This window comes from Hemitrygon akajei, chromosome 14 (genome assembly GCF_048418815.1).
Source record: "Hemitrygon akajei chromosome 14, sHemAka1.3, whole genome shotgun sequence".
NCBI classification, from domain to species: Eukaryota; Metazoa; Chordata; class Chondrichthyes; order Myliobatiformes; family Dasyatidae; genus Hemitrygon; species Hemitrygon akajei.
In genome coordinates this window covers 19,675,954-19,687,764 of record NC_133137.1, presented here as the reverse complement: position 1 = coordinate 19,687,764, position 11,811 = coordinate 19,675,954, and the positions used below count along the sequence as shown (strand labels likewise).

The 11,811-nt window shown below is 41.7% G+C and overlaps 1 protein-coding gene across 2 annotated transcripts in view; it reads right to left on the bottom strand.

The window, feature by feature from the left end:
- Positions 1-277: 277 nt before the first annotated feature.
- vps33a (VPS33A core subunit of CORVET and HOPS complexes) overlaps positions 278-11,811 on the bottom strand; it is a 33,124-nt gene continuing 21,590 nt past the window's right edge. For both annotated transcript variants that reach the window (XM_073065563.1, XM_073065564.1), the window contains 6 exons: positions 10,031-10,157; positions 8,407-8,474; positions 7,118-7,255; positions 4,842-4,979; positions 3,450-3,618; positions 278-2,630 (listed from right to left, as the gene is read on the bottom strand). In XM_073065563.1, coding sequence (XP_072921664.1) covers positions 2,437-2,630; positions 3,450-3,618; positions 4,842-4,979; positions 7,118-7,255; positions 8,407-8,474; positions 10,031-10,157 — 834 coding nt within the window. In that variant the 3' untranslated portion in view covers positions 278-2,436. The remainder of the gene's footprint in view (positions 2,631-3,449; positions 3,619-4,841; positions 4,980-7,117; positions 7,256-8,406; positions 8,475-10,030; positions 10,158-11,811) is intronic.

Here is an 11,811-nt window from a genome sequence, read left to right as displayed (position 1 = left end):
TCCCTTTGAGCGGAAAATCCTACAGAAGGTAGCGGATTTGGCCCAGTACATCACAGGTAAAATCCTCCCTACCATTGAGCACATCTACATGAAACGTTGCCGTAGAAAAGCAGCATCCATCATCAGGGACCCCCATCACCCAGGCCATGCTCTTTTCTCGCTGCTGCCATCAGGTGGAAGGTACAAGTGCTTCAGGACTCGCAACACCAGGTTCAAGAACAGTTACCACCCCTCAATCATCCAGCTCTGGAACACTCATTTAAGGACTCTGATGTCGTTATTTCATGCTCGTTATTTATTGCTATGTATTTACATCAGCATTTGCACAGTTAACTGTTCCTGATGTTTATAGTTACTGTTCTATAGATTTGCTAAGTATGCCTGCAGAAAAAGAACCTCAGGGTTGTACAATCTCTGATAAGTTCTACTTTGAACATTGCAAGATTGTCAGTTTTAATTCTGTTGTTGGTAAATCATCTCTTATTAAGCACTATGTTTTTAAGAATAGGTGATAATTGACATAACCCTTCATGATTGTGGCCCGATTAGCTTGGATTAACTTATAACTGTTTCTTACTGTAATGGAGCAAGTTAAGATATTAAATATTAAAATCCAACCATGACATTGCAAGACTGTTAATAAATATGGTTAGTTAAAATGAAAAGAGCTGGACTGCTAATTTTAATTGAAATGCCAGAGATGGGATTCTCCTGGGTAATTAAGGATGGTCGATTGATAATGCATTATTCCAGACTGGATACCATTTTCGGGAAGGGCACAAAGTTTTGAAATGTGAGATACCCAGGGAGCAGAGATCAGAGTTACAGGCTTAGCCTGGAGATTTACAAATATTAAAATTTAAAACATGGCAAAAACAGCAACCCAAGACAGTAATGGTTGCGTTCACTATTGAGGGACACCAGGATGCTAGCATGCAGGAAATTCTACTGAGCTTTATTGATAATGCTGCATGTACAGTATGTGAATGTGTCCTATGTGGGAGTGGGTAACTGAGCTTATTAACTTCCACCGCAGTAACGATTAAAAAACATTTATTACTATCCTAGGGCCTAGACAGTGCTGGCAAGGCCAGGAGCTGTTGCCCACCACCATTTGCCCTGGAGTAGCTGTCTTCTTCAATGGCTGTAGGCCTTCTGCCAGAGGAACTTCCGGAGAGCTGGTTGGGCAGATTTGGACCCAGTTATGAAGGAGGATTGGTGACATTTTCAGATCAGGAAACATGGAAGGTTGTGTTCCACTGTGCTTACTGTTCTGGTCCTGCTTGCTGCTCGAGGGCAGGGTAATCCAGGCAGTGGGTCGTGTAGACGGTACACATTGCAACTACTGGGTGCATTTGCTGCAGTTCCAGTGTTACCTTCTCATGTCCTAAAACACGCCCTTGAACTCGGATTTGAAAGAGCCCATGGTATTACAGGAAAGACACTAGCATGGATAAGAGATCGGCTGATCAGCAGAAGGCAAAGGATAGGAATAAAGGGGGCCGTTTCTGATTGGCTACCGGTGACTAGTGGTACTCTGCAGGGTTATTTTCACATTATATTCGTGATCTGGGTGACAAAATTAATGGGACTTGGAGGGATATGGGTCTAACACAGGAAACTTGGATTATCTGGGTCGGCGCTGTGATCAGCATGTAACTGGCCCAAGATTCCTCTGTAGTATGTATTTTTAAATACTTAAGGAGTTTAACTACGGGGATAGGAAGCTTCTGAACTCTTGCTTGGAGGAAGCACGAAAGGGGGCAAGGTTAAATCTCAACCAGAATAAAATGAAAACTTTAAAGCTTTTTACAAGAAAACACTGTCGCAAATTCATATTGGGGATATGTGGGAACTATGTGCATTTCCCCCACACCTTTGCAAACAGCACTTCAGTTACCAAGTATTCGGCGCAACAGCATAAGAAAGTAGTTTTGTGACATTGCTGAGATTTATATGCAAGAAAGGACAAAACACAAAACAAATAGCTATTTAACATACTGCATATAGGATATTATGCAAAATTCCTTACAATGATAAAATACAACATGTTACCCAGGCTGAAGAGTTACAGAAACAGACCATGAATATATGTACATGTCCAATATGATACCGTGAATCGTATGATCACGAGTGCTTCAAGTTTCTACTGGCAGCATGAACCTATACCAAGAAGTAGGTTAATGGCAATTTTTATACCATTTTCCAAGAGCCAGCTCCTTATGGTATATTGCAGTCAACACAAAATCCCACATCAAACTAGCTTAAGCACTCACAAGAAGCGATGCAGACTATAAGAAATCTGCTGCATGACTGACTCAGTTCTGTCCTCTCGGTTGAAATAAATCACATTCCCAAATGTAACTGGGACCAATCACCATTCCATCAGGATCAAACAAGTTTATCTGGATTAAAATTGTCCATGGCATTGTCCTTTCAGAATAGAGATGCCTTCAATTTGTCCATCATAGATTTAATCCAGGTGGTTCCATTTATCAGCTTCGTGGTGGCGATTACGTATTCTGTCCCTCCTTCTTCCATCTGGGACAAGAACCTAAGTGCGGCAATTTCAGCATACGTCACACCTCCAAGAAAGAACACCAGAGTGACTCTGTTCTCTCCCTGCTGGCCTGCAGAGCAAGAGAGGGAAAAAAGACCGATTTTAAATTCTAAACTTACAAAACAGCTTTTGTCTACTTCTGCAATTTCAGATAATTTTCAACATCTCTTCCCACCATCCAGAAACATATTTGAAGCAGCATAGCATAATTTCCAATGGGAATAAGTGGCACGTGGCAAAATGCGTTAGTGAATTTCTTCCATTTGTTCCACACTTTAAGACGACGGCGAATACTGCTGCAATGAATGTGTTTGGTTCCTACAACAATATTTGACACAGGAAGTGAAATGGAAGCACAAGAAATTACTCTGCTGTTCTACAAGACTGCTTTCTACACAAAAACAAATGAATGACTTTGGTGCAAGGAGATCTCTGTTCCTTTTGAAATTAGTTGTATTAATTTTAAAAAAACTTAGTGAATTGTAGTGCAAGAAATTAAACTGCTAAATGGCCTGGTTTTTCTTTACAATTAATGCCATTTTATTTTGAGATACAGTTTGGTAACAGGCCATTCCAGCCCAATGAGCCCACACTGCCCAACTACAGCCATCTGAGCAATTAACCTGCTAACCCACAGGTCTAGAATGTGGAGGAAACTGGAGCACTTGGAGGAAACCCGGGCGGGCAGGGTGTGTGTGTGTCTGTGTACAAACTGCTTACAGACAGCAGCAGGAATTGAACCCAGGTCACTGGCACTGTAAAGCAGTATGCTAACCCTATGGTACCGTACGGTGTAGCTGAAAAGCAAAAACATTCCCACAAGATGGTTAACCACCATTTTGTTAATCTAGTTCTACAACGAAGAAGCCCTTCTCAAATGCTTACTTACGTTTTTTATGTAATCCAGAAGGCAATTGTTGTCGCTCTTCAAAATGAGGTCCTGGCAGCATTTTTAACACTTCCTCGATGCTACGCCAGCCCGGCCGGGCCAGCACCTGTGTTAATCGAACACTCAGAGGAGCGTAACCACTATACACGTAAGAGATATCATTGGGATTCTGTAAATCAGGGAAAAATTAAAATCTTTTAATTACTTATTGAAGCAATCAAAATCAGTTTTGAAAATACGAAGGGTGATTGATAAGTTCGTGGCCTAAGGTGGAAGAAGTCAATTTTAGAAAACCTAGCACATCACGCTGAGCAGTCAGATCAGTTCACAGCCTCGGTGCCACGGAGAAAGGAATAAAGGGTGAGCAAAATCAGTCCGACTTTTGCCCCTGTTCCTGACACTTGGACTTCCAGACTATCTGTGCCGGTGTTTAAGTTGTCCAAGCACCAGGTAGTGCCTCTGTCTTGGACCCAGGCCCTAACACCACAATACATTTTGGCCGCCTAGCCCGGAACCATTCTCCTTAACCGGCCTTCAACTACCTCACACCCAAGACATACGACTGAAGACATCAAAGTAAAATTATAGACCATCAATTATAGTCAAAAGCTTGCACATCCGCCCCCCCCAGATACCCACCTCTTAAACCTTGCTATATGCTCTAGATTAAGGCCATTGTTTCTATATCTACCTCAAGCGTGACCAGCATTAAATGTGACTAGGCTACCTGTTAACACGTGGCAACTTTATACCCGTCACCTCCAGGCAAATACCAACAACCTCCATTTACATTTTAGCAAGTCTAATTGGTGAACAAGCAAATGACATCTAGTGTAGAGTGCGAGAGAGGGTGAAAAATAGAAAGCAATGTTATAATTCACCTCTTCCATCTGTGATCTACTGCTGGAAATGTTTTATTGAAAATCTATGCATTCTGCATCTTGAAATGAATGAGGGGTTATACAGATCTCTTTACTAACACCACAGCAAGTAACCCAGCAAATGCTTCAGCTGGGATGCCAAGCAGGCAGATTTGAGAGACATGTTCTTGGTGAAGAACACCATCCTTTCATTGTTGCAATGACTGCATTCCTAAAGGATTTTCTGCTGTTGGGTATCAAGCCTCAGTTGAAAGTGTGTGTCTGTTCCCCAGATCTACAGGGATGTGTTAGGCAACTTTTAACTGGATGGAATCAACCACCTGACTTTGAGACCTGGAAGGACTCACCAAAACCATTTTAGAATGTGAAAATTAAAAAATCTGTAACATTTTTACATTAAGTTAAAATGAAGTTATTTTTATTCTGGAAGTATTTCCACAAAAATGTCAACGTTCGTGGTTTCAAACCTATTAAAATGACATCACCAATGAAGATCTGTGAACCAACTAACCTGTTCATTGATATCATCCATCCAAAGCCGCAGAGTTTTCCTTATTGTTGGATAATTATTTCTTGTGCTTGTCTGAGGTCTTAATAATCCAGCCTTCTCCAGATTATTCAGAGTTAAAATGTGTTCATAACCATAAGTCTGAAATATATTATGAATAATAAACTCTTGTTTCAATCCAATCTTGTACAAGCTCCTTAAAATACAAGTTTAGATCTTAACATGTCAGTCATTTAAATAACATATGCAACTCTGACATTTAAATAGTCAGCAGAGTCCCCTGCAAAGATTTGCACCACAAATGTGCTCTGGCTCACCGTTTGCTCCATTACCAAAAATTACTTCGAAGTACAATACCAACCAAAAGAAGTATCCACTACCATCTTAAAAGGCAAACCAGTCTTCCACACATTATTGAAAAGAAAATTGGAGCAAAATTATCGATTGGCCCACCTGAAAACATTTTCTTCAGGGTGGCCATGAAACGTTTGCTTAAGGAGATTTTGTGTTCAGCTTGTAAACACAAGATCATTACACAGCCTAGAGGGACAGAACACAGGAGCTGGGAAATCACGGCACAACTGTTGTTGGTGAGGCCACACTTGGGAGCTGTTGGGAGCAACAGTTCTGGTTGCCCAGCTATAGGAAGGATGCAATTAGTGTGCAGAAATGATTCCAGAGATCTTTTAACAGGACTGACAGGCTTGAATTAAGGAAAGACTGGGACATTCCTCTAACCCCTCCACCCCAGAGTACAGGAGGCAGAGAGGTGAGCTTATGGAGTTACACAAAATCATGAGGGGGTTGATAAGGAAGATGGCCACTGACCTTTTCCCCCTAGTATAGGAAAGTCTAAGAGTATGGGACATGCAGTTAAGCTGAGAGTGGAAAGGACACAAGAGGAACTTCTTCTCCCTACACCGAGTGTGGTAGTAAATGAAACAAGCTGACAGAGGAAGCTGTACTGATGGGCAGAATTAAAACGTGCAAGACATTTTGACAGGCTCATCGACAGAAGAGGTCTGGAAGGATATGGGGCAAATGCAGGCCAATGGTACTAGCTTGGCTAGACTACCTAGACAGCATGGAAACGGTGAGCCAAAGTGACCTGTTTTCATGTTATACACCTCCCTCTGATACACAGACACAGGCCATAAACCAGGGCTGAACCAGCACCATAAATGACGAATGTCATTCTCAAATTGAAACTTGAAATCCAGAAGGGTGCTGGGAAAGGTTTCTGAAAAACCAGTGCACTATTCCTTGTTGCCTCCTGTGCTGCAAGTCTCCCTCAATGTTGGCATGCAAGAGTTTGTGCAAAGGAAAGGAAGCACCTTGTCATCAATCAGGAGGAAGTACAGGTATGGCGAGGGTTGGTATTACAGATCTCAATTGATCCCAGTAACAATCACCACACAGTCTTTCATGTAAGCTGTAAGCTCACGATCACCTCTAAATATTGGCACAAAAAGGGCGTTAAAGGGAAACTGAAGCAATTAAATGATAAAAATTGTGAAAAAAAATGGTTCAGCTGAAATCTGCTTGCTACACAAAAATGATGTACTTGTACTTTGCACTAGAAAAGGACCAATGTGGCTTAGGAAAGCAGTCCCACTTCAAATTTACACTCTTGCTTCTACATTTTAGCTTCACCATGTCGATATCTCTTAAGGTTCGTCAGATATCATTAAGTCTTCAGAGTTGGCCCCTGGATCAATGTCAACAGTAAGGCAAAGGAAATGCTAGGACATGCTTGAAGATTGGGAGAGTCTTTCCAAATTAAAATGCATGGGTTAATTTATGCTGTAGCCTGGTGTAAAAGTTAAACTCATCAAATTTAGTAACTTAAAGATAGTGGTGAATCTGGCAGCTGTGGAGGCCAAGTCATTAGATATACTTAAGGCGGAGGTTGATAGGTTCTTGATTAGTCAGAGCATGAAGGGATACGGGGAAAAAGGCAGGAGACTGGGGCAGAGAGGGAATTTGGATCAGCCAGCAGACTCGATGGGCCAAATGGCCTAATTATGCTCCCATTTCTTCTGCTTATACTGTACCATTTTTATCCAAAGTATGGCAATTCAAGATACAGCTAAACCTACATTTTGACAACCTGAACTTCCAACTCCAAAAAATTAATTCAACACGAGTCTTAACGTGCCTTAAAAGGAAACAGCGATTCATTTAAAGTTATTGTACATGTTTTTCTGAACGTTATCCTGTATGTTTTTTCAAATAAGCTGCTGATAGTTTGTAGAAAGAAGTGTATTAATTTGTCTAACCTGCAGAATTTCTCTCTTGTAGTGGTCTAGTACCTTTGGCTTCAGGCCATTGTTGCACACAGCCTGCATACAGACAAGTCGAAGAACCTTTGTCAACTTTTCCTTTTGTGCAATTGCTTCTTCGATATAGTTGTTAACCTGCAGGTAGAGGTTGCAATTTGAACTCCAGGACGCCCCATTTGAACAAAGTCGCTATTAGATACCAGCTTGTAAAACAAAATTCATTTCACAACTGAAGAGCCACAAGTTATCCTGCAGTCACAGTCCAAATGATACAAACCAACACACTCAAAATGCGCGAGGAACTCAGGTCAGGCAGCATCTATGGAGATAAATAAACAGTCGACATTTCAGGCCGAGACCCTTCTTCGGGACTGGAAAGGAAGGGGGAAAGAGGCCAGAATTGGATGGTGGGGAGAGGAGGGCAACGTCAAAGGTGATGGGTGAAACCAGGTGTGTAACGGGGGGCGGAGGGGGGGGAATGAAGTAGCTGGGAAGTGGCAAGTGGAAAAAGCAAAGGGTTGGACAAAGATGAATCTGATAGAGGAGAGGGGATTATGGGAGAAAGGGAAGAAGGAGGGGCACGTAAGAAGAGGCAAGAGGTCAGAGTGGGGAAATGACGAGGGAAGGGGGGGGGGGAAAGAGGTGAGGGGGAAAATTACCAGAAGTTGGAGAACTCAAAGTTCATGCCATCAGGTTGGAGGCTACCTCAACAGAAATTGAGATATTGCTCCTCAGTCGCCTCATCAAGGCAAAGGAGGCGGCCATAGAGAGACATGTCAGAATGGGAATGGGGTTAGGACTGGAAATGGTTGGTCACAAGAAAATACTTTCTGCAGATGTTCAGGCTCTTAACAAGGCGTTCCCCCAATTTACATCGGGTGGCACTAATGTGGAGGAGGCCGCATCTGGAGCGCCTGATACAGTAGACAACCCCAATGGAATCACAGGGGAAGTGTTGTGTCATCTGGGAGGATTGATTGGGGAGGTCAACACTTGGCCCATCACTGTGTGCAACTCAGAATGCCCTTTGGACAATCAGCTATCAGTATTCCAGAACATTATTCATTTTAAACTCTTCATACTTAAAAAAAACTGTAAATGTTGGGAATCTAAAACAGAAACAGAACATAGCACAGCAGAGCAGATGGCATCTGTGGGAACAGAAACTCACAGATGTTTCAGCTCAAAGTTACTGCCCGTTTTGAGTGTTTGACAATTTTTATTAACCAGGTTACACAGTTATTTTAATGAAGTTACAGTATTTATAAAGGACATACTGTTACTACCTTGTCTGTGTCAATCCCAGACATGAACTCTTGTTCCACGGTCAGATTATCAAAAAAGGCATCAGATGCTAAAAGAAAAACAGACAATAAAGAGGTTTTCTTTTCAGTAAGATCAATTTAAAATTTTGATAACTCGACCAGGACTTAAAAATCAAAATCATTCACGGGATGTATTTGTTGCCATTACGGCTACATTTACTGGTTATTGGTAATTGCCCTCAGCTGCAAGGAAGCCAACTGCCGAATCACTACACCCTCAGGGAGTACTAATAGTTTTGACAGAGCATTTCAAAGAGCCAAATACATGTTTCCCCCGCTATCCGAAGGTAGAGCGTTCCTATGAAGCCGTTTGTAAACCGAAATGTCAAAGTGAAGAAGCAATTACCATTAATTTATACGGGAAAAATATTTGAACGTTCCCAGACCCAAAAAATAACCTACCAAATCATACCAAATAACACATAAAACCTAAAATAACACGAACATATAGTAAAAGCAGGAATTATATGATAAATATACAGCCTATATAAAGTAGAAATATTTTATGTATGGTGTAGTTTCACTTATCAAAAATCAGGAAGACAGCGAGCTGAAATCGATTTGGAGAAAAAAAAAGATCGGCACACACGCGCACACGACTGCCCGCACAAGGCTTCACGGTCATGGTAGTCTTTCTCGGGATAAACACACGTATAAAGCGGGCGTCTTTTTTCTCGTAAAAGCAAAAATCCTCTTTGGTTAGCGAAATCAGGTACTAATGTAGGTCTTTCATAACAGCGAGCTGTCGTAAAACAAACATTTGAAAAATGGAGGCCACTTGTACACCACTGTGGGTGTGGAGTCACACAGGCAATAGAATCAAGACAACTGTCAATCAGATAGTTTCTTATAACTTGCACCCCCACTTTAATTTCATGACCGTTATTGCTGATACATTCAGCAACCACTTTATCATTAGGTACATTTGTCTACCTGCACGGTTTATCTAATCAGCCACTCAATGCATAAAAGCATGCAGGCACGGTCAAGAGATTCAATTGTTCAAACCAAACATCAGAATGGGAAAATAATATGATTCAAGTGACTTTGACTGTAGAATGGGTGTTGGTGCCAGATGGGGTGGTTTGAGTATTTCAGAAACTGCTGAACTACGATTTCCACGTGCAATAATCTCTATGGTTTACAGAAAATGGTAAGAATAACAAAAAACTTCCAGTGAATGGCAGTTCTGTGGGTGAAAGCACACCTTGTTAATGAGAGAGGTCAGAAGAGAATGGCCAGATTGGTTTAATCTGACAGAGAGACAACTCAAATAACCACACATTACAACAGAGAGGTGCAGAAGAGCATCTCTAAATGCACAATATGTCAAACCTTGAAGTCCACAGCAGCAGACAACCCACCTGGGTTCCACTTAAAAGTGGCCACTGAGTGTATAATCCACAAATTCTAGCACTGAAAATTTCCTGGTAGGATTGGAGCCTAGATCAATAGTTCTGATTGCTAGATTGCTAAATACAACTAATGAATACTGTTCCTCTAATCTGCATGATTCAGCTCTAAAACTTACTCTATTCAGACTGAGGCTGGGAGAAGTACATCATCTCGTTTGTAAAAAGTTTACCTGTAATGTCTTTGATGAGTTCAGCAATAGATGTATGATTAGCGAGAGAGGTTCTTGCTGCCTGCATGTGTGGAAGCTGCGAGACAAACTGTTTGATTTCGCCCACTGTCTTTGCGTTATGCCTTCCCTGCAAGAAGCAGTTTTTGTTATAATAGTAAGTTTAAATCAACTATTTCAAATAAAACTATTTTAAATATTCAAGAACATATGGGTTAATTTAATAATGTATACAGTATATAACCTGAAATCCTTGCTCTTTGCAGACATCCACAAAAGAGTGAAGGACAGAAAACATTAAAACCCCAAAGCCCCCTCCCACGCACTTGACCCAGCAAAAGCATCGACTCCCACCTTGCATGCAATAGCAAAGCCCTCCCCCAAAAGAGACCATGATCTTATAATTCTCCTCACACTAAAATGTCATTCACAATAAACCTCCATTCAGACTTGACAAGCAGCATTCAGGACCTGTCTGCAGGAACCCCAACAAGAGCCCCCACCCCCATCCCTCTTTCAACAACATGCACAGAAGTGAAATTCATGTGGCCAGAAAATAGTACCACAGAATTCCAGAATGGAATTACATCCCACCAAAAGGTCCTGTTCCAGGATTAAAGGTTTTTGTCAAACATCACCTTAACTTTAGCACTCAACGGCTGAAGTTTCCAATGAAGGAATAGGTAACGCAAATTTATACATTTTGTATTAATTACATCCTAATTTGGCAAATTTCTAGTGTTTTCAACGAATTAATTGAGTCAATTTGAAAGACATTTATCTAAACCAGGAGTTTCCATCTTGGGGAACCACTGAGCCCTTGGTTAATGGCAGGGGCTTAAAAAAAGATTAATTTCTAAACTAAAATCCCTTGTTGTATGAGCACCTTGACATATTTAACAAAACATATCAAGCATAACTTTACTACAACTGAGTGGTCAGGAGTGAAGGAGTGTAGAAGGAAGACAAAATGAAGACAAAGGTTCTTCACTTCCAAGTAATACACATGTAGCAGGGTGTTTTCCTGTTAGAATACTGCAGCTGCTAGGCATGTCCGAACACGAGAGGTGCTAATGAACCGTCAGCATTGTGGATGCCAAACTCCCAACGTTAGAAATATAATGTTTCTTCACTTCCTGATACCACCATCATGTTATAATGGTGCACAGTGGAAAATATGTAAGTGATACTTAATATTACTCCTATTTATTGGCAAATGAGACCATTTGAAAGCTGATAGAAATTATGGAAAAGTATGTTTCAACTACAAGATACGCAGTCAAGTAGGCAGCACAGTGGTTCGCACAACGCTTTAAAGCAGCAGATATTAGGATTCAACTCTGCTTCACATTCCCATTCGGATATGTCCATACATGGCCTCCTCTACTGCCATGATGAGGCCAAACTCAGGTTGGAGGAACAACACCGCATATACCGTCTGGGTAGTCTCCAGCCCCTTGGTATGAACATCGAATTCTCCAACTTCCGGTAATTCCCTCCCTCTCCCTTCCCCCATCCCACCTTCACTCTGTCTCCTCTTCTAGCTGCCTATCACCTCTCATGACTCTGCCTTCTTCTACTACCCACAGTGCTTTCCCCTTAGATTCCTTCTTCACCTCTCCTGCCTATCCCCTCCCCCCACCTTCTTTATAGGGCCCCTGCCCCCTCCTTCTTCAGTCCTGACGAAGGGTCTCGGCCCGAAACGTTGACCGCTCATTTCAACGGATGCTGCCCGACCTGATGAGTCCATCCAACTTGTTTGTAAGGGTTCACTTCCTGTCACT